The 22,944-nt window shown below is 38.2% G+C and overlaps 3 protein-coding genes and 1 pseudogene across 4 annotated transcripts; all 4 read left to right on the forward strand.

Annotated features, from left to right (window-relative positions):
• The first annotated feature begins 988 nt into the window (after window positions 1-988).
• LOC117633274 (mitochondrial succinate-fumarate transporter 1) lies at window positions 989-3,057 on the forward strand. The gene is made up of 2 exons (XM_034367004.1): window positions 989-1,648; window positions 2,262-3,057. Exons 1-2 carry the CDS (start codon window positions 1,232-1,234, stop codon window positions 2,799-2,801), a joined length of 957 nt encoding a protein of 318 aa, XP_034222895.1. The 5' UTR covers window positions 989-1,231; the 3' UTR covers window positions 2,802-3,057.
• A 700-nt stretch (window positions 3,058-3,757) lies between these two features.
• LOC117632410 (ERBB-3 BINDING PROTEIN 1) lies at window positions 3,758-8,193 on the forward strand. The gene is made up of 10 exons (XM_034365873.1): window positions 3,758-3,940; window positions 4,058-4,185; window positions 4,304-4,388; window positions 4,530-4,679; window positions 4,812-4,965; window positions 6,867-7,082; window positions 7,174-7,310; window positions 7,405-7,496; window positions 7,586-7,765; window positions 7,886-8,193. Exons 2-10 carry the CDS (start codon window positions 4,095-4,097, stop codon window positions 7,966-7,968), a joined length of 1,188 nt encoding a protein of 395 aa, XP_034221764.1. The 5' UTR covers window positions 3,758-3,940; window positions 4,058-4,094; the 3' UTR covers window positions 7,969-8,193.
• A 736-nt stretch (window positions 8,194-8,929) lies between these two features.
• On the forward strand, window positions 8,930-13,430 carry LOC117633115 (dnaJ protein ERDJ3A-like). Of its 2 annotated transcripts, none has more exons than XM_034366801.1 (7): window positions 8,930-9,163; window positions 9,676-9,731; window positions 10,623-10,696; window positions 10,848-11,380; window positions 11,472-11,813; window positions 12,187-12,534; window positions 12,836-13,430. In XM_034366801.1, the coding sequence occupies exons 1-7, from the start codon at window positions 9,077-9,079 to the stop codon at window positions 13,118-13,120; spliced, it is 1,725 nt and encodes a 574-aa protein (XP_034222692.1). In that variant the 5' UTR covers window positions 8,930-9,076; the 3' UTR covers window positions 13,121-13,430. The 2 variants fall into 2 exon arrangements, with proteins under 2 accessions (XP_034222692.1, XP_034222693.1); XM_034366802.1 differs by having other exon boundaries at window positions 11,472-11,567.
• Window positions 13,431-14,066: 636 nt separating this feature from the next.
• LOC117630537 lies at window positions 14,067-18,304 on the forward strand (annotated as a pseudogene).
• Window positions 18,305-22,944: the final 4,640 nt, after the last annotated feature.

Below are 22,944 nucleotides of genomic sequence, written 5' to 3' on the forward strand. Positions count from 1 at the left end.
CGTCCAGCTCCCTTCTTTTCTGTGGATCCATTTTTTCTGATGACATCTCTTTCTTTTCAACTAAAAACTCTTCTTCCTTTTCACAAACTCTTCAAACTCAAAGTACGTCAAGTTAACTGAAATCTCTTTTTCATATGGTGAGTTTGAAACGGAGGGAAATGGGGTGTGTATATATTAGGTGATGGTGGAGGCAAGGAGGAGGAGGAGGTGACACGTAATGAGGTAAACGCGGCTGATGGGGAGCTCTATAGCCATGCTGTGTCGACACGCAGTTGTTTTCAGTATGTGAAAATTGTGTTTGACATGCAGTAAGAATGACACGAGTCCATTGCTTTATGGTGACTCACTGAATCATCAATGTGTGACGAGGAAACCAAATATGGACAATGTCTACCTTAAATTGGTACCAAATAATGTTTTCTCTAATGGCATGATCAATGTGGTGAAGTTCGTTGGACACAAGTTTATTTGACTTTGGATAATTCATTCACTTTATAGAATAGAATGGTCATGTTTGGATGATAATGATGAGTTTAATGAAGAAAATATTGAGTCATATGGTCAATGAAAATGTTTAAATTCAATAATTTCTTTATATCACAGAAACAACTGAATTGAACATGTATGTGGCATGAGAGGTGGTAATAGTTCTTAACCGCTTGAGTTACAAATCCAATCTAGTCTTTAAGTCGTACGGCAACGTATGTAAAGTCTGAAACTTTAGTGGACCATATAAGTGGGCCTCAAATGGCCTTATAAGACAATTGTAACTATCATGTTTCTCATTGAGGGGCCGGCCAACAATTATAGCCCAAGTTTGAAGGGGGATTTTGTGCTTAAAAAGCCCGCTTGTGTGGAACCCACCACCAAAGCCGGCGGCCCATCAGATCCAAAACACGAGGCACCTGAATTTGCTGCGACGAATCCCGAGTCACGGCGTCTCCAACTAAAGATTCTCATTTCATCGTCACCATTTATTGTGGCATAAAACACATGCTTAGGACAGCAAAACAAAACGCACCGTACTTAACATTTAATTAATTACCCCTAATGGCTGCTTAATTCTTTATTAACGAACAAAGAAGAAGAACTCTAATTTCTTCACCTCCACAACGAATGAGAAAGGAGAAGACGAGAACAGAAGAGAGAGACGAATTTCTCTTCTTCCTCTTCTTCTTCTGAACAAAACCCTGTTTTCATTTCCCACAGAGAGATTCAGGGTCACAAAACCATGAAAGAAAACAAAAATGAAAGCCCCAATCCGACGGCCAGTCCAACCAAGAGGCCTATCCCGCCGTACGTCAAGGCCTTGTCCGGTTCGCTCGGGGGGATCGTGGAGGCCACGTGTCTGCAGCCCATCGACGTCATCAAGACCCGGCTCCAGCTGGACCGGACCGGCGCCTACAAGGGAATTATCCACTGCGGCGCCACGGTTTCGCGCACCGAAGGTGTTCGCGCTCTCTGGAAGGGCTTGACCCCCTTTGCCACTCACCTGACCTTGAAGTATGCGCTTCGGATGGGCTCCAATGCGGTGCTTCAGGGCGCGTTCAAGGACGCTGAGACTGGGAAAGTCAGCAATCACGGGCGGCTCATTTCTGGGTTTGGAGCTGGAGTTCTTGAAGCTCTTGTTATCGTTACGCCTTTTGAGGTTAGTGCATTTGTTTTCAAGTTTTCGATTGCAAATGATTTTTTATTTTTTGTTGTTGGGAATTCTATGGTTATTTGAATGTGGGTTGGATTTGTGTCGTGGGTTTCAGTTGATAATTCTAGAAAAGCTTAAAATTTTCATTTGTGGATTTCTCTATGCTCTGGCAATTGTGGCTTAAGTTCATTAACAGAGAATTTAAAGAATTTATAAGCTGGGCATTTAGGGGTCTCAGTAATTACTTCGAAATTTTGATGACTGATAAGAAAATTCAGGGAAGATAGTAAATCATTTTGTTTATTGAGGAACCAGCTTAGCTTTTGAATTGCTCATTACACTTATTAAAGTCATTCTCTTCATTGTTTGTAAGCATTGGTTTGAAGTTTGAACATGTATGGACTGTAAGCATCAATCTGGGATTGCTTAAATTCTTCTGCAAGTTGTATTAGTTAAATTTAGTTTGCAACTGTCGTGGTTAGCTGGTTAAGTTACTTTAAGTTTAAGTTGCTGATCTGTTCATTCAATACAATAAAAAAATTATACATGTTCATTCTGACATTGTCTTCACGAATAATGGGAAGACTTAAGAAGTTGATTTGGAATTTTATTGGTGCAGGTAGTGAAAATTAGACTGCAGCAACAGAAGGGATTGAGTCATGATCTTCTAAAGTATAAGGGTCCTATTCACTGTGCTCGTATGATCATCCGGGAGGAAGGTATCCTTGGGCTCTGGTCAGGGGCTGCTCCAACTGTTATGCGCAATGGGACGAATCAGGCTGCCATGTTTACAGCCAAAAATGCCTTTGACGTTCTCTTGTGGAAGAAACATGAAGGAGATGGGAGGGTCCTGCTGCCATGGCAGTCTATGATATCGGGTTTCCTTGCAGGCACAGCAGGTCCCGTTTGCACGGGTCCCTTTGATGTTGTGAAAACAAGACTGATGGCTCAGAGCCGAGGTGTGGATGGCCAGATGAAATACAAAGGCATGATCCATGCTATCAGGACAATATATGCAGAGGAAGGGCTTCTTGCCTTGTGGAAAGGACTGCTGCCTCGGCTCATGAGGATACCACCTGGGCAGGCCATTGTGTGGACTGTGGCTGACCAAGTAATAGGATTGTATGAGAGACGATATCTTCCGAGTGCAGCTTTGTAGGTATCATCATTTCATTGGTTTTCTTGTTCTGGTTTTCTAGTCCATTGAGAGCATACGATCCTCAAATCATCTTCATTCTTAACTGTTAGCATTTCTTCTTTGAGTTTCTTTTGATTCTCTGAATGAACATCGGCTTTTTTGGACGGTATCAATATTTTTGAGGTTTAGGTGGGAGAATAGGCAACTTCTCATCTTACAGAAATAAATTCCATGTTGTTTTCGATATGAGTGTGAGAATGTGTCGATGGAATTGCAATTTTTGTGTTCTCTCTATGTCAATCCTATTTTCTTCATGTTTGTATCATGGGAGTGAAAAGCATTTTAGGCCCTATAATCCCATTGCGCATAATGGTTGGGCCAACTCCTCGGCCTAGCCCATGGTTGCTGTCTTACTTTATGATCTATTACAAAGCCCCTCATGGTTTCTGGAACAAATTATGCAGAATTTTAGGGGTGGCCAATGGCCACAATCCAATCCGGTTCTAATCGGTTTCACACCAAACCTGCGGCCAAGTACTTTTTAATGGGTCAATTATGTTCGCTTTTAAGTATAGTCGTGGATGAAACAAACCGAATCCAGCCCGTTTGGTTCAGTTTTAGTTTGGCATGATAAGTTATTTTTTTAGGGGTCCGAGTTTGGCATGTTAAGTTCAAGCCCAAGTTTTTATTTATTTACATTTTCTAGAATGGGAAATTAAATTGGGCCCGAGGCCCCAGTCCAAGTAGACAAAAAGAGGTAAAAAAGGAAAGAAACAATCAAGGTACAAGCACACCAGAGCGAGGAATTCCAATGTACTACAAGTCGCTGCACCTCACCACGCTCCCACCGGAGGGAAAATACACCAACGGCCGCATAAATTTCTACTTAGCAAAAAGGAAAAGGAGAAAAGAAAAAAAAGAATGTAAGAAAGTGAAGTAATTAAAAAATAAGCAAGACAAAATAAAAACCCTACCGTAAGCAGTAACGCAAAATCCTATATAAGCAAACGCAGCCGCACGTTGAAACCCTAGCTCTCTAGTAAGCCACCACCTTCCTTTCGGTACAAATTCGTCCATTTCTCTGTTTATAAACCCTAACCCCAAACACCTAACTCAGAGCTCCGCACTCTGCTCATCACCTCAAATTTTCTTCCAATCAGGTCTGCGATTAATAGCTACTGAAATTGTGTTTTCGTATTGCTTGTGCTCATCTGCAGCACATTTAGACGCTTGTTTTTTGCGTTTCTCTGATTAAATTCTTGGTTCTCGATTTTTAGGTTTTAGAAGTCGGAGATTTTACAAGGTCCCGAAACGATGTCGGACGATGAAAGGGAGGAGAAGGAGTTGGATCTCAGCTCTCCTGAAGTAGTCACCAAATACAAGAGTGCCGCTGAGATTGTTAACAGTAATTTTCTCGTTTTTTCTCTCGTCTATAACAGTAGCAAATACATACATATTACACTTTTGAATTTTATATGCTTTTATGGCTGACTATATTGATTACATTTGGGAAATTTTTGCAGAGGCTCTGCAGTTGGTAATATCCGAATGCAAACCGAAAGCTAAGATTGTGGACCTTTGTGAGAAAGGGGATTCATACATCAGAGAGTAAGTATCCCATGAATTAATTTTTTCTCGTTGCATTGAAAATTTGTTTATTTTAATTAGAATTCATTACTTAGTATGGAGTGTTGATTTGTCCCCTTAATGCGATGATTTATGGGTCGTGTTGTTTTTATGTTTATTTAGGCAAACTGGTAATATGTACAAAAATGTAAAGAAGAAGATTGAACGAGGTGTTGCCTTTCCAACTTGCATTTCTGTGAACAACACTGTATGCCATTTCTCCCCGCTTGCCAGTGACGAGACAGTGTTGGAAGAAGGAGATATTCTGAAGATGTAAGTTTTGTCTCATATGAACTGCATTTCTTTTTATTACTTCTGCTGTTTTTGAAAGATAGCTAAATGTTATATGAACTGAATATAAGCTTGTAATTAGGAACATATTGATGGTTTTTTGTTCTCCTGCAGTGATTTGGGGTGTCATATTGACGGGTTCATTGCCATAGTTGCACATACTCATGCTCTTCAAGCAGGGCCTGTTACAGGAAAGGCAGCTGACGTTATTGCAGCTGCTAATACTGCTGCTGAAGTTGCCTTAAGGCTTGTAAGGCCAGGAAAAAAGGTAATTTTGTTTGCTAATTATTATACTTTTTTTAATGTTTCAAAAAGGAGCCTCCTTGCATTTCTTAGCATAACTCAAGACTTCTCGCATATTCTTCTATTTTCATGTTATACTTTGAATCTACATTTGCTTTTCTGTTTGATTTTTAAACTTGGAATACGTGTTTTATGCACATTGCATCCCCTGATGATGAGATGTTAGTATAAGCTATGGACTTACATCCAAATGAAGCTTTTTGTCATAGTTACACTGAAGGGGAAATGTACATTATTGAATTGAGGGTGAATCTTGGTACAGTGGTGGAGTTGTTCCATTGAAACAGAAGAATGCCCTTTCGTCGACCTGGGAAGTCCACCTGAGACTGTTTTAAATTGCTCTCGTTCTTTCTCATATCTTTTTACCACTCTTGTTCTCCGTGTTGGAAGGCCACATGTTTTCGATGTTGATGTCAAGCTGTTCTGATGCTGATGTCTGCTAGTATAATCTGCACTCACTGTTCCAACCCATGTTGGAATAAATAATTGCACAATGATATAATATGTCATTCTATCAAACATCAAGTTTTAAGGGCAACTTTGCCGAGGAAATCTATGATTTATTGGTTTCCTCTTTTTCCCTGTTGCCTATATTATGCTTGGCTGTGGATGGGCTGATGTGGGTGTACACTTATTTTGTTCATCCTAATGTCCTCTCTGGGCTGACATTGTTGCAATCCCCTAGAATATACTATTCTTGTTGGACTTGCGTGTCTTGAGCTAGCTGGGAGTTGTTTTATTTTCTTTTCATGGATTAGATGTTTTTGTATAACTAGTCTTTCTGCTGTGTTATTATTTATTATATAGGAACAATCAACAAGGTCTAGTTCATACTTTTTTTGTGTGGGATGTCTCTTCAATTAACATGATCTCTCTAGATGATGATAAGCAATCACTGGCTATGGATTGAATCCAATTAAGCTTTTTGTCATAGTTACACTGATGGATGATTGTGTTTCTTTCATTCCTTTTGTTCTTTTGAACCTTTCCATCTCTCTTCATTCAATGAATGACCATGGATTTTCATGTGCTTTCTTGTCAGCTCATTGGAAGTAAGATACATATGGAAGCCCTTTTAGTCATTTTTACTCAAATGTTGTAATTTGCTCTCCATCAGTTGGTTACTTTTCCCTTGTTACTGCATCAGTAAAAGACATTGGTTTATCTTTAAACTATTTATTGTGTTCCATACTTCTATATGATGAAACTTGTCAAAAGCTATGGACCAACATCCAAATGAGGCTTTTTGTCATAGTTACTCTGATAGGATAGTGAAATTATAGGGGTTGTTTTTAAGTGTGTTCATTATGTTTTTTATTACTTTTCTGTGAACTCTTCTGTGTTTCTTGTAATGTGGTTGTCTTCTAGTATGCAACTTTGCCGAGGTGATCGATATCCTATTTGGTTTTCCTCCTTTCCTTGTTGCGTAGATGAACTGGCTGCATTTGGTGCCTAGGGCAGATGTATTTGTTGTCTGCAATCATCATTCAAATTAGCCAACATCAAGTGCTTTGCTCTCTTACTTGTGCATTGTCATAAGAAAGAAAAAAGAGAGGCCTAATTGAGTAATCTTTAGTTGTAGGCAACTTTGCCGAGGTAATTGGTACCTTATTGATTTCCTCTTTTTCCCTGTTGCCTAGACTAACTGGCTACGTTTGGTGCCTAGTACAGATTTATTTGTTGTTTGTGCGATCATCATTCAAATTAGCCTACATAATTGATGGAGATCTTTGTATGTAACAATGCATAATGCTTGCTTTGTGCTATATATGAAAATAGATTGGAACATGTGCACATGAATTCTATTCTTGTACTGAAATTTTCTTCTGTATTTATTTCATATTTCATTTCTTTTTCTGGCTGCAGAATAAAGATGTAACAGAGGCGATCCAAAAGGTTGCTGCAGCTTATGACTGCAAAATCGTTGAAGGTGTTCTTAGCCATCAGTTGAAGCAGTTTGTGATAGATGGGAACAAGGTCATATTAAGCGCATCCAATCCAGATACAAGAGTTGATGAGGCAGAATTTGAGGAGAACGAAGTTTATTCAATTGATATTGTCACAAGCACAGGTGAAGGAAAGGTAATGAAGAAGTCACGATCAGCCAGCCCAACCACCATTGTTATGCTACGTTATCTGATTTTCCATCAACGCATTTTATGTCAATTTGCAGCCTAAGCTGTTGGATGAGAAGCAGACGACTGTCTATAAGAGAGCTGTTGACAAGAACTATCACTTGAAGATGAAAGCTTCTAGGTTTATTTTCAGTGAAATAAGGGAGAAGTTTCCCATCATGCCATTCACTGCTAGGTTTGTTAAAATAATGTTATTTTCTACATTATTTGTCACTGGTTCTTCAGTTTCTTTTGTTTCTCGTAAAAAAACTGTACTGTCTTGTCATCAGAGCTTTGGAAGAGAAAAGGGCTAGGCTGGGTTTACTTGAATGCGTCAACCACGAGCTTCTGCAGCCATATCCTGTTCTTCACGAGAAACCTGGTAACAATCTTCCTACTGGGACTGGCTTTTGGGAAATTTCAATTCTTCTGTGACCCTGATTCGAAATCCATTTATTGGTTGTTTTGCAGGTGATTTGGTTGCCCATATCAAGTTCACTGTCTTGCTGATGCCAAATGGATCAGATCGGATTACATCTCATCCCTTACAGGAGCTGCAGCCCACTAAACAAATAGATGATCCTGAAATCAAAGCCTGGTTGGCTTTGGGGACAAAGACCAAGAAGAAAGGTGGCGGCAAAAAGAAAAAGGGTAAGCAGAGAAAATTTTGAGCAAATAATAAGTCTATTGTTTGTGGATTTAACAATGTTATGAAGAACTTTTAGGTTTAATTGTTGGGAGAAGGAATCCTGATGTATTTGCACATTGTAGGTAAGAAGAGTGACAAGGCTGAGGAGTCTACAGAAGCCGAACCAATGGATGCGACAACAAATGGTGCTGAGTCTCAAGCATGAGCCCTTGTTTCTTGTTAGCGATCAGATTTCAATTTTGGTTCTTTTCTCTCCCCCCATTGTATCTGGTTGGATATTAATTTAATATAGTGTTCAGACTTTGATTCCAGCTGGGTTTTCTCGACTTTTCAAATTCCAGTTTTGCTGTTTAATTGTGTATCTCATCGAATTTTGTTGTCGATTAACATTATATTTTAATTTATATAAAAACCTAACATAGACAATTGAGTTGAGGCTGTCAATATATCAACCAAAATTTCGAACCGAATTGTTTTTATGAATCTTGGTTATGCACGATGGAAGTTTAAAGAAATTGGGTTTTACGACCTCTTTCTTTTTTTCTTTCAATATTTCGTCGAAATGCTAATGAGATCGGCAAAAGAAAACATGTGGGTTTGTTTTATTTTATTTTTTGGTTTGGTATTGCCGTGGATGGAGATGAAGATCGAATTCGGATCCAAGGATGACACAGTTGAGCTAACCCAATTTTGCGGATTAGGGTTGAAGCAACACAAGTAGGTTTTGTATTCTCGCTCTGTCAACGACAGAAAGGAGAGTAGATTATAATTTTTAAATTCTGAATATGATTCATAAAATATCAAAATGTGATTGAAGTGACATTTTTACAACATTGTGCATAAGAATATAGACAGATATCACCTTTACGCTGCTCAAGATTTGATAAACTTAGCATCAGCAGTGTTCATGAATCCAATGGCTGAGTGAAATCCGACTGCTAAGATCCTACGGCTCGTATGGCGCTCATCTAAGCTGAATAATCACCTCAAGCACGCAGAGCGTAAGGAAGCAAAGCGCGTGATGGCGGTGCGTTCCCTTACACAATCAAGAACTCCGAAATACTATTGGTCAGTTTGCGTGGGAACACATCATCACGCCACGTGTACCTAACGGCCTTAAAAACGCGAAGCATCTGGATTTGTTTAGATCCCTCGGATTCCTTTATAAGCCCGCAATTTCAATCTCCTCCCTCTCTCTCTCTGTCTCTCAGCTGCGTCTAAAACGTACACAGCTTTCGTACGGAAAAACCAGGAAAAAGCAAACATCCTTAACAAATCTTGAAAAAATCTGAGTGTAAATTTCGTATTCGAATATGGGGAACCGGTTAGTGTTGTGGATCTTCTTGTCGGCGTTGCTCTTCTTCTTAACCATGGAAGCAACAACCATAGACCCTTACAAGGTATTGTTCTCATTGCTCTTCCTTCATTCCTTTCCTCTAATTTTTCCTCTTATTCCAGTTCAATGTGAATGAATTGAATGTAAATAGAGCGGTTTTGATTTTGAATGTGGAGTTCTATGATCGAATCACGTTCTAAAGATTCTTTTTTCGTTTCATATGCTTGGTTTTGAGATTGAAAAGAAAAGAAAATTTGACAAAATTGATAATTAAATAGAGCGGTTTTGATTTTGAATGTGGAGTTCTATGATCGAATCACGTTCTAAAGATTCTTTTTTCGTTTCATATGCTTGGTTTTGAGATTGAAAAGAAAAGAAAATTTGACAAAATTGATAATTAAAAAGGTTCAAATTTTAGCGTATTATGCTGCTGTGGCCGTTATCAGAATGCAATCAACTCTTGAGATAAACAAAAGGAACTGAATTTAACGACTTTTTTTAAAAGAAAGAACCGATAAATCATTAGTTCTATACTTATTTACTCATTTATTAGAAATGGTTTCAAATTCTTATCAGGTCCTTGGAGTCGAGCGGAATGCAAGCCAACGTGAAATTCAGAAAGCTTTCCACAAGTATGTTCCAATAACCATTTATAATATTTTTGTGCCCTCTAAATGCAATTACTTGGCTAGGATTTTGTAGATGAATTTATGCAAAGCGAAATCATAATGTGCTTTATTTTGTGCTGATCACTGCAAATGAATTTTTTTCTTCTTCCTGGTGATGGTCATTATCTAGGCATTGGAAGTATTGACACTTATGAGACCTCTAAGCTCATTTATGATATGTATACATCAATTAGGATGGTCATAGTCTGTGCAATGTGTTGTTTTTGGCTTGGTTCGCTTTGAGGCTGGCTCAAGTGCCAAACTATAAGTTTTCTCAGGCCTAAATCTGTCACTATGGTCCCTTAACATTCAGTGCACCTTGGTGGGGGGTGTTGGGCAATGACAGTTGGTGCTTGTGCAACTGTGTTGAGCTGTTGTTGTAGGATGATAGTTTAAATATCTCGAATATGTGTGTCTTTACAACATTGTAGTTGCCAGAATAAGCAGTTCATTGTTTTCTTTTGTCATATTTGTTACTATGAGACTAATGTATGTTTCATGATACATTAAATAAAAAAGTTGGTGTTCGTTGACCAATATTTAAGTCACAGTTTCTTTATTTTCTCTAAAAAGGAGTAGTAATGTTTCTTCTTTTGCTTTAGGATAATTTTGCTTTACTTTATTGATCCATATTACCTAGAAGGTTGTAAGGTCCTGTTCTGGGATATATAATTGGCTCGCTAAAAGTTTCTCATTGTGTGTGTGTTTGTGTTGTGCTTGTGCATTGTAATGCAAACGCTTATAACACAACAAAGAAATACAGAAAGATACATGTAACATGCATTTGTATTCAGACATGTTGTGTCACAAGCTTTTTACCTTACTCCTCAAGCTCATTTGAATAATTCCCTGTAGGCTTTCTCTTCAATATCACCCAGACAAGAATAAGAACAAGGGAGCTCAAGCAAAGTTTTCTGAGATAAACAATGGTATAACGTCTGACTTCTCTTCAGTCTATGCTTCCTTTCCTTTTTTCTTTATGGTTGGATTTTTTTCAATTCCTATATACCTATCCTGCTGTAGTGGCCACATCCTCATAAGTTTGTACTTAATGTCAATTTGTTTCTTTTTGTTCGTTAGCATATGAGATTTTATCAGATGAAGAGAAGAGGAAAAATTATGACACGTATGGAGATGAGAAGGGCAGTCCTGGATTTGGAGCTGGTTCTCCTGGAGATCATGGTGGATATACTTACTTCACAAATGGTGGACCAGGAAAAAACCAGTTTACCTACGGACCAAGTGACTGGCAGAGCATGGGTGGGCAGGGAGGTTCCAAGTCATTCTCCTTTTCTTTTGGAGGTCCCAGTGGTCCAAGTTCATTTGGTTTTGGTATGGACGACATTTTCTCAAACCTTTTTGGGGGTAAACCTGGAGGTGGGGGTCAGTTTGGTGGTTTCAGTGGTTCAACTGGGTCTCGACCAGGGTCTCAACCTGGGTCTAGGGGTTCCCCAGTGAGCATTAGTGCCATCAGTTCACAGGTGTATAAGAAAGAAATAGTTGACCAAGGGATGACTTGGCTCTTGTTATCTTACACACCGTCATTGAAGGGGCATCAACATGTTGAATCTGTCATAAAGGAAGTTGCCAGTTCACTGCAGGGAGCTTTAAAGGTATGTGCAGTTCTTTTTCGGTCCCTACTCCCTACCGTCTGATCTGCCATTGATCGCCGCATATGCTTATTCTCTCCTTTTCTTTTGTCAGATTGGAAGCATAAACTGTGAGACAGAACCATTTCTCTGTAAGGACCTTGGCATATATCCCCGCAGAATGCCCAGGGTATTTGTTTATTCTTACAAAGTGAGTGAAAGGGGTTCTTTGGTTGAGTATGATGGTGATTGGGCTGCAAAACCTTTAAAAATGTTTTGCCAAGATCATCTTCCAAGGTTTTCAAAACGGGTTGACTTGAAACATTTTGAGTCTTCCACTGTCACCGTCCATAAATTGCCTAGTGTTGTGCTTCTTTCCACCAAGAAAGATACACCTGTTATCTGGCGTGTCCTCAGCGGATTGCATCACAATCACTTCCTTTTCTATAATGCAGAGGTATGTGGTGATTATTTGTTGAATTAATTTACTTAATTTTCCTTTTCCGAGTCTTGTCAATCTAAGATGAATCTAGTGTCTTTGGCTATGGAATTGCTTTAACTGACTTCTTGAAGGAATCAGAAGCCTTTACACTCTAACAATTTCCTGACATCCATCCTAAAAATTTGTTAGAAAGAATGAGGCAATGTATATGCTTAACAGAAGGGTAGGGTGCAATGATGATCCCTATACTTCCATGACAAAATGAATCATATGCTTTTGCTTTTCAGGGAAAATGTGCTTTGGTGGTTTGCATTCACCTTAATTTTTTTTTTCCTCAATTATTAAAATGACAACTTATTAAAAAAATTATTTTACAATGACCATGCAGCTCCATGATGTTTCTGATCCAACAGTGAAGAAGCTAGGAGTTGATGCACTTCCAGCTATAGTTGGTTGGCTTTCAAACGGGGAGAAGCATGTCCTAAAAGCAGGCATTACCATCAAAGATATGAAGTCGGCAATTAATGAGCTTAGTGCTTTACTTGAAGGTTTTGAGAAAAAGAACAAGAAGGCATCTTCAAGTCAGGCCAAGAAGTCGCCAACTGGGGAGAAGCAAATACCCCTACTGACAGAGTCTAATTTTGATGCTCTTTGTGGTGAGAAAACTCCAGTTTGCATCATTGGTGCATTCAGGTCTTCCAAAGAAAGAAAGAAGTTGGAATCAATTTTGAACACGGTGAGTATACTTTCTCTTGTATTGAGGCACTACTATCCAAAACATCTGTTTCTTCACATGAAAATGATGAACTTTGTCTAAAAAATTGAATGTCATGCCAGTTTGAACTTTGTCTGACTAGCAGCCTCAACCCACGTGACCTGCTAAATTTATAAACCAGAAGTATTGGTTAAGGATTCAAATGTAGTCCCTAAACTATCTGCTTGACTGGCTATTGTTACCCAAATCACCTGACCATGATCCTTTTATGGAAATTACTTTTTTTTTCTTTAGTAATTTGCTTCATGATGTTTGCTTTCAGCTCTCTCAGAAATCACTATCAAGGCAACAGAATTCAGCCGATGGAAGGGATTCCATTTCCTACACTCTGTTGGATGCCTCCAAGAAGGCATCATTCTTAAATGCATTTGACAAAGCAGGATTTAAATCGTTAGATAAGGTCTTGGTTGCCTATAAACCTCGGAGGCGGACGTTCGCAGCGTTTGAGGGTGAAATGACCACAGAAGAAGTAGAGAGGTTCATTGGCTCAGTTCTTAATGGGGACATACGTTTTACCAAGACTCGGCAGAAACCCGTCCTGAAATGAGAGCTATGGTGACAAAGCTTGGGCCAGGTAGTTTCTCGCTTATTTGTACATAGCTTCACTATTTAAGTATAGAAAACATAACACAAATTTAGACTAGAACTAAGGAGGATCTGTCGAGGAGCATCCGTCGTCATCTCGGAAAAGTGGGCTTGAACCCTACATAAGTGGTTCTTTTTGTAATGCCATAGTAGAAGTCTGTCTCATACATTTGGTTGTATGACCCGTGTAATTTATTTGTTCTTTTTCTCGGTGTAAAATTGATGACCAAAATATATATGAAAATGAGAAGCTGATGAAGTTTGAAATTCAAGTTCTCGTTTTATCAAATACTGATTCGCTTCTTGCTGATTTTCATTTATTTGCGACCTGCAGCGTAGTGATTGATGGATTCCCTGTTCTCTTATGAGCTTTCTTTGCTCCTTGATTTGGATTTCTTCTCATTCTTTTCTTTCAAGCACTAGTTAATCAAATCCTATCTCACTACCGTGACTTATTCTCATTCTCTATCCTCCCACAACTTGAGCTTAGCTAAAAAATGTTTAGTCTAAGCAGATACAAATTATTATTGTTATTCAAATCACTTATTCATTGATATAAAAAGAAGAAGAAGAAGACAACGACATTATATTATTATTAAAATCAAAATCAAGATACTATTCCATCGAACTTCTACATCATTGAATGATTAAATTTAGGTAATGATTTCAACTTTTGGATATCAAACTGATGTGACAACACGTTATATATTTATATCAAATGAGTAGTTACCACACAAAGATTGATGACTCTAGTATTATTAATTAAGAAAAATGCACTGTGCACGTATGGTCATTGACCAAACTTCCACCAATTTTCTTTTCTCTAGGACCACACAAACAAAAACCAGCCAGTTATCTCATGCATAATTAACCCAATTTACCAAAACCAGCCAGTTAATCATTGCTATATGGGGATTTCCTTTTGTATGTATGCCCACAAGATTAAGATTCGACAGATGCAATGGATACATAGTGCATTTCTGTTATTAACGAACATTTTGTACATAACCCCTCGCTGAAACTCAGTCATTTTTGTATCGTTGGAGGACCCAACTCCAATGACTTCGGGAGTGATAATAGGATTCTTCACCATACTATTGGGTTGCCTGATTTTAGCCACGAGCTTAGGTGCTTTCAGAACGTCACTTGCTATCAGGTAAATAGTGTAAACTTTGGAAATGTATACAACGACATGTGGACATTGAATGCTGGCACATACAAACTTTAAAAGAAAAAAAATGAAGACAAAAACTATTTTAAGTTTATCGGTAGAAATGATCGGAAAAGATTTGAACTTGAGACCATTTAGTTTTTCGCTTACATAATGCATAAGAATTTTTAATTTCAATGTTTGCTTTTGTAAGTGAATCTTATCTTTCTTTCTTTATTTTATTTTATTTTATTTTTTGCTTTTCAAAGTTTATTAATTTTGGTATTTGTTTATCAGGCTGTGATAAATAATTTAGAAGATGGCAGTGAGTTGATCGATACGGAAATTCCAATAGCCTTGAAAGAAAGCAAGCCTGTTTACATAAGCATAAGTTGTAACTCGCCTGGAATTCCTCACCCTACTTTTAGACCTGAGCCTGTTCCAATTTCATTTCCTCCCAGGTAAACTTTGGCCTCTCCGATTTACCTCTGAACTGATATATTGAAGTGTTTTATATAAAGCTTGTGACTTGTAAGTAAAAAAGATTCAATTATTGGTTTGCTATGTCACACAGATTCAGTAATCAAATGGCCTTAGAGCAACTCCAGCAGTGCTGGGTTACTCGAGCTGGGGGGGGTTTGGGGCCAAAAATGGAGTCCAGCAGCACAGGGCCAGCCCGGGCGAGGGTGGGGGCCAGCAAAACGGGCAGGCCCGAAGGCGGAAATGGCCCGAGGTCCAAACCGAAGTCCAGGACAAAATAGCTGACGCCAGCATGGCGTCAGCCCTGAAAATTCAAATTTTTTTTTACCGTTGGCGCGTGCATTGCACGCGCCAACTTTAAAAAAAAATTTCAAATCCGCGCTACAGTAACCGCAACGGCTCCTTGACACGTGGCGCAATCTGGTCGCTCCGATTGGAATTTTTCCTTCAATCCGACGGCAGCCAATTTTTCTGCAAAAAAAAAATCAAATTTTTTTTTAAAAAATACACAAAAATTACAGAATTTTTTGTGTATAAATACCAACCAATACTCTTCACTTTTAACACCAAATCCTCATATATTTTCTTCTCCTTCTACTATTCTTCACTTTCTCCTCAATATTTATTCACTTTCTATTCAATATTTTTTCACTTTGAAGTTTTAATTTTTTTCTAGCATATTATGGGTTCTTCTAATGAAAATGGAGGGGCATGGAGCATGATAGAAGATGTTAGCTTGTGTGAGGCTTGGGTCGAAGTTAGTCATTGTCCAGTCTCGGGCAATGAGATTAAATTTTCTCATATGTGGAAAAAAATTCATCAAGCATTTTGTGAAAGGGCAATTGGTTCTACACGTACGGAAATGGCATTATCCAGTTGGTGGAAAGTTCTTAATAAAGAGTTGGGGAAATGGAGAAATGCTTTAGCAAAAGCGATTGACAACCAACGAAGCAGAGAAAATCTTAGCAATGAGGTAAATTATTTGTCATTTTTCTTCTATTAATTTCTATGTCATATTAATTTTTATTTAAATGTTTCTTGCAATTTATATATTTTGTTAATATGTCTCTATTTTTTGCCAAGTTGCTCATCTAGTTCTCTCTGCGCCCTTTTGCTTGCAGCTCGTCTACGCATTCTCTCTCTAGTTTCTCTCTCTTGCCTCTCCAAAATCTCTTCCATGTCTGCCATTGAGAATGGAGAATGAAATCTAAAATTTGAGAAATGGAAATGTAGAGAAGAACTGGTGTGGGAGGTATGAGCTGAACCTCTGATTTTATAGAAAAATGTACACAGATAGATATGACACGTGGCGCAATCTTAGAGGGTGAAAATCTTATCTGAAATTTGAAATTCAAATGAAATTTCAAATTTCAAATTTATCTGAAATTTGAATTCCGAAATGTATCTGAAATTTGACATTTTGAATTTATCTGAAATTTGAATTTTGAAATGTATCTGAAATTTGAAATTTATCTGAAATTTATCTGAAATTTGAAACCGAAAATCTTATCCGAGATGAATAGTATTGACACGTAGGAACCCAAAAATCTTATCCGAAAATATTATCCAAATTAATTATTTAAGTAAACAAAATTGTGAAAAAAACAAAAAAAATGAATAGTAATTGCCATGGCAAGCTCCTGCTGGAAACACATTTTGCTGGAGGGGACTAGGGCAGCCACTATTCACATGAATAGTGGCTGCCCTAGGGCTAATCTTGCCATGGCAAGGGGCAACTGGTGGAGTTGCTCTTAGAGGCATCTGTTGGAGCGGCAGCAGACTTGTTGGACAAGGCAGTGAAAACAGTTATGGTGGGTGGGCCCTAAACTCCGAGTTTGCACAAGCAGCTGATGCTTTTGCTGAGCTAGCTGATGCTAGTGGTTATGCTCTGGCTGTCCAGAGCACCACCCTCATTTCACTGGGACATACTGGGGGTTCTGTGAGCACCGCCTTCTGTTCTGAGATTGTGGAGTCTGCAGATGCCTACTTGTTTGCCGGATCGGTTTTCAATGACTACAGCTCTGTTGGTACTCAGCCCTTTTGAAGAAAGAGAAGGCGGTCATTGTGCAACCGGATCGTGTGACCATCGGAAATGGCCCTGCATTTGGTTGTGTTGTAATGAAGGATTTTCTGAAAGCTCTATCAAAGAGGCTTAAATGGAACAAGACTGCTTATGAGAACTACCACAGGATATTTGTGCCTCATGGGCAGCTTCTGAAATGTGCTCCTACAGAGCCTTTGAGGGTTAATGTTCTGTTCCAACACGTCCAAAAGATGTTGTCAAGTCAAACAGGTGTGATTGCTGACACAGGGGACTCATGGTTTAACTGCCAGAAACTGAAATTGCCACCAGGTTGCAGGTAAGCCATGGGCAAAATTTGATCTTAATTTGATGCTTGTTTTTATGATTTTAATTGAGCAATATGATAATGGATTTGCAGGTATGAATTCCAGATGCAATATGGATCAATTGGTTGGTCAATTGGAGCAAGTCTTGGGTATGCTCAGGCTGCACCTACAAAGCCAGTGATTGCTTTCATTGGTGATGGGAGTTTCCAGGTGCTTTGATTTGCTCCCTTCTCTCTAGCACTTAACATTTGATCAATATCAATAGTCACTGGTCACATGTATTCAAGTTAAGTGATTTGGGAGAACCATTGTTTTGTTTTGATTTTGAACCTCTGAACTTGAATCACAATTTTATAGGTGACTGTTAATGTTTGGATAGTCTTTCATTGATGATCTCTTGGATTACGAAGGGAGCAGAGGAATGAAGGGAAGAGAGAAGAGCTAGAGAGAGAAAGGGAATAATCACTGCAACATTCTAACCGTTGCAGAATGATGCATTTCATTCATATAGTTCATTCTCTTACATCAGTCATCACAACCATTAAAATACATGAGCCATTGTGATTATGACACATGGCACTTACAAGGCATGTGAGCCATTGAAAATGAAAACTGATCTAAGACCCTACACTTGGCATATAAGCTCAAGCTATCACAACAGAAAGCAGTTACACAATATGACGAGATAAATCTAATAAGTAAATCATTTACTAGCAAGAAATTAGTACGCAATTTACTTTTCAACAGTGACTGCACAAGATGTGTCAACGATGATGAGAAGTGGGCAGAGGAGCATAATATTTCTGATAAACAATGGAGGATACACAATTGAAGTTGAGATCCATGATGGGCCCTACAATGTGATCAAGAATTGGGACTACACTGGACTGATTGATGCCATCCATAATGGGGAAGGCAAATGCTGGACAACCAAGGTTCGTTGTGAAGACGAGTTGATCGAAGCAATTGAGGTTGCAAATGGGGATAAGAAGGAATGCTTGTGCTTCATTGAGGTGATTGTTCACAAGGATGATACCAGCAAAGAGTTGCTTCAATGGGGGTCTAGGGTTGCTGCTGCCAATAGCCGCCCACCAAGCCGTCATCAGTAAACTCATATATTGGTCATCAACTGCAGCATGGGCCTCTTCAAATTAGGTTTCGTCATGATCATGCAGAATTTTGTTTATAGTCGTGAAACTGTGAACATGTATTACATGAATGATCATGGAGTTTATATTTTGATTTTTATGTTTTCTATCTAAAGAATAATTGTTCTCACTTGTTGCAATAATAAAGGATTTATTTTTAATTCAACACTTTTAGCACATTATTGCTATTTTGTTTTGGCGTATGACTCACAAGTGCCACTCTTTGTGTTTTGTTTTTTTGGGCCTCGGGCTGAAGAAAACGAAAAAATACGTATAAAGGGTGTCTATCATGGCCCTAAACTAAATTTGCAAAGCATGTGACGAGATGATGTAGGTTGGACTATACACATCCTAATGTGAAACACGTAAGTAATAATGCACGTTTATTGTGAGGATGTGAAGACTAGAAACGTGTTTATTAGGATGTGAAGACTAAAAACGTGTTTATTTTGAGGATGTGAAGTTTCACAGGTTTATTAATCGTGTTTTGTTGGGTTGATCCAATCTGAATTTCTATTTTTAATTTTTTGTATGCGATTTGACTCAAATAATTTTGTGAAGATTTAAAGTAGTCTTTCGTGTCGTCTCAAAATTACCTTTCATATCATATCAGAATTGCCACTCTTATATGCACGGTACACATACATATTGGCCAAACTTAACAAATGCGTGGCCATTGGTGTAATGACGACCAATTTTCTTTCTCTTCAGGGCCACAAAATATGTACAAATGAAACATAGGCCTGGTTGACTTACCGCAGTACATAATTTCGAGCCACTAAATATTGGTACATGAATGAGAGCCATTTCATAAGAAAAATATGGCTACCATTGAGCAATGTTGAAAGAATGGACCAAAGCATACGTTAGTTAAGCGTGATAGAAAAATACATGATTACATACAGGTACAATTGTACAAAAACTTATTTTTGATTGAGAAAAGTTTTGGGGGAGGAGAGGCTACCCCATCCCAGGGGGCATACTAAGGCCTCTTTGAGGACTTACAGAGGGGGTCTTAGCCTATTTTTTGGTTTTTACAAATTACTAATTAATAAGGATTGTCGGCAACAGGACTCGAACCTAAACCTAGATAGCAAAGTGAATCTTTACCAACTCAACCAACCCTCACTGGCCATTTTACAAAAACTTTATGATTAGTGATTAGGTAAATTAATGTACCATGTAAAACTTTGACCTTTTTAGAAACATTAACTTAATCTTAATTGTAAACTCGATAAACTGGGAAAGGACGAATACTAAGGTGTATATTCTAATTTATTATATAAGGTAAATTACTTAAATGTTCCTCAAACTTATACATGATTTACATTTTGGTCTCTCAACTAAATTATTTGTTCAAATGGTCCATCAACTATATATTATTCGCTCAAGTGGTTCTACCATCTAATTTTCTGTTAAATTTAACCTAATTTTATAGTAAATAATGACCAATTTGCCCTAATATTTAACAAAAATATTGACAGAATGTAACGGTAGGACCAATTGAGCGAATAATATAGAATTAATGGACATTTGAACGAATAATTTAATTGAAAGACCAAAATGTAAATCGAGTATAAGTTTCAGGACCATTTGAGTAATCTACCCTATTATATATACATACAAACACACCTCTCCATTTTCCTCACAGACAATTGCCATCACAAAAACAGAGGAACTTCATTAGCATTTGAGTGTTTGCATGTTTGATTAAACTTCAAAGTCCACCATCACGGACCTAAAAATGCTTGCATTGAATCCATTACCACTTACCAAACCATTTCTCAACAAAAACGAAAGGCAAAGACCCAATTTCAAAACCCAAATCCCATCTCTCGCTACTATTGGTTAGTACTTACTTAGTTAGGATTTTGGTTCCTTATTTAGTTAGAATTTTGGTTGCTTATCAATTATTATTTAGTCTTATTGTAATAGAGATTTATTTCCTATTGTAATTTAGATATATTTCTGATTTTATTTAGGGTTAACACATTTTTGTACTTGTATAAATACCTCCATATTAAAGAAGAATGAGAATATGTGCGTATCTTAGCATTACTGAATCTTTGCCCTACTTTGTTTCTTGCAATTGTCTCATCCCCTCATCTTCAAAGGGGAGAGAGGAGGGGAGGGAGGGGGAGTGAAAAGGGATCTGTCTCTCTTTCTTATACCTTATCTCTCTCAAGTGTGTTGCTTGCCCCATTACCTTGACGTATTCACATGAAGAAATTGTTTATTTCTTGGCTTCGATGACCCTTTCTCTTTAGGGGAGAGGGGAAGTGAAGAGAAGTTGTGTCTGAGTGAATTAGCTAAAGTTAATATGGAAGAATTTGTCATTGTCGTTTTCCGCTGCACTATATACCTAGCCTAGAATCCTAGCCCGCCGCAGTTGTCTACCTTGCTACCGTTCCTACCGCTTACCTTGCTATTGCCGCTGTTGCCGCCACCCCACCATTCATCACCATGCCCAATGTTGATGCATTTATTTCTTCACTTGCTTCTGGTTCTACTTCACCTACTGACGTGCTCACAGGGATTCTGTGTTTTGCCTTATCTACTACCATGCTCACAGGGTTTCTGTATTCTACCTTACCTACTACCGTGCTCATAGGATTTCTGTGTTCTGCCTTATCTACTGCCGTACTCACAAGGTTTCTATGTTTTGTTTTTATGTGTTCTTCTTTGTGGCTTATTTGTTAGGGTTTGTCAGTTGTTTTACTTGTGGTTTATGACAAGGCCTTCTCTACAATTGTTCAATTGGTCAATGTCGAGCATGGTGTTCTATGACTCGCTTGTCAAGTTGGGCGTGCGAAATATCTTTGCTCCAACTTGAAGGGGAGTGTTGGCGAGTCCTTACTTAGTTAGGATTTTGGTTCCTTATTTAGTTAGGATTTTGGTTACTTATCAATTATTATTTAGTCCTATTGTAATAGAGATTTATTTCCTATTGTAATTTAGATATATTTCATATTTTATTTAGGGTTAACACATCTTTGTACTTGTATAAATACCTCCATATTAGAGAAAAATGAGAATATACGTGTATCTTAGCATAACTGAATATTTGCCTTACTTTGTTTGACATCTACAACATAAATGCCATTATAAAATCCAAAATTGGGGGTGTTTCTAATTCTAAGTGGGGTCAAAGTCGACTATCTCTGGCCATGGACACCAAAAATGGAGCACTTGACGTGTGTAATAACAAGCCACAAGAAATGACGTTGTGCTGAACCGCCAACACGACGTTGGTTCCACTTTCACCATGCAGAAATACTCTTATCCCCTCATCCAACTCGTCCTTACCTGGCTCGGCGACTCCTCCAAATTGGTGTCACGGACGTTTTCTCTGTACCGGGTGACTTTAACTTAACCCTTCTCGACCATCTCATAGCCGAGCCTGGGCTCACTAACATCGGCTGCTGCAACGAGCTTAATGCCGACTACACAGCTGAAGGCTACGAGCGCTCGGGCGGCTTCGGCACGTGCATAGTTACTTTCACTGTGGGCGAGCTTAGTGTGCTCAATGCAATAGCTAGAGCCTGCAGTGAGGATTTGCCTGTGATTTGTATCGTTGGAGGACCCAACTCCAATGACTATGGGGCTGATAATAGGATTCTTCACCAATACAATTGGGTCACCTGATTTTAGCCAAGAGCTGAGGTGCTTTCAGAACGTCACTTGCTGTCAGGTAAATAGTGTAAACTTTGGAAATGTACAACGACATGTGGACATTAAGTGCTCACATACAAATTTTAAAAGAAAAAAATGGAGACGAATAGGTTTATAGAAAATTTGATATAGATCCAAATTTTTATTAAGGAATTGGGTTTAATCTTTGGTTTTTGGTGACTTTGATATAAGACCTTTGATTTTTGTGTCACATAGGATTATATTCTTTTTAAATATTTTTTGATGTAATCTTCTTTTTTATTATTTTTAAAATTATTTTTAGTCCCAATGTTGCCATTTGTGGCTTGAATTAAGTAATAGTTATTTATGTTATAATAATTAGCTATTTTTTGTAGGTAACATACAATTTTATTTATCTATTTTTATATCTGACTTATAGGTAATATTCTAATTTATGTTCCTAACTCATAGATAACACGATTTTTCACTAAGTTTTTTTCATTGCTAATAATAACATTATTTACCTGGATGTAAGGTAAATAATTTCATGTGGGTGCTTGTCTGATCAATTAGTATATGCAATTGAGGTTGTAGATGGGGGAAAAGAAGGAATGCTTGTGCTTCATTGATGTGTTTGTTCAAGAAACCATACCATAAAAACAAGCATCAAACTAAGACCAAACTCTCTCCATGGCTTAATTACCGGCATCCTTGCGGCAATTTCAGTTTTTGGTAGTTGAACCATGAGTCTCCTGTCTCAGCTATCACATAATCTTTTGGATAGTGTTGGAACAGAACATTAACCCTCAAAGTTTGTCCGGGACCACATTTCAGAGGCTGGCCATCAGGCACAAATATCCTTTGGTAGTTCTCACAAGGATGATACCAGAAAGGAGCTGCTTCAATGGGGGTCTAGGGTTGCTGCAGCCAATAGCCGCCAACCAATCCCTCATCAGTACACTCACATATAGGTCATCAACTGCATCAACGGAGTGCTATTAGGGGTGCTTGTCGGTTTGAAATTTA

Source organism: Prunus dulcis, chromosome 6 (genome assembly GCF_902201215.1).
Source record: "Prunus dulcis chromosome 6, ALMONDv2, whole genome shotgun sequence".
In the NCBI taxonomy this organism is placed as follows: Eukaryota; Viridiplantae; Streptophyta; class Magnoliopsida; order Rosales; family Rosaceae; genus Prunus; species Prunus dulcis.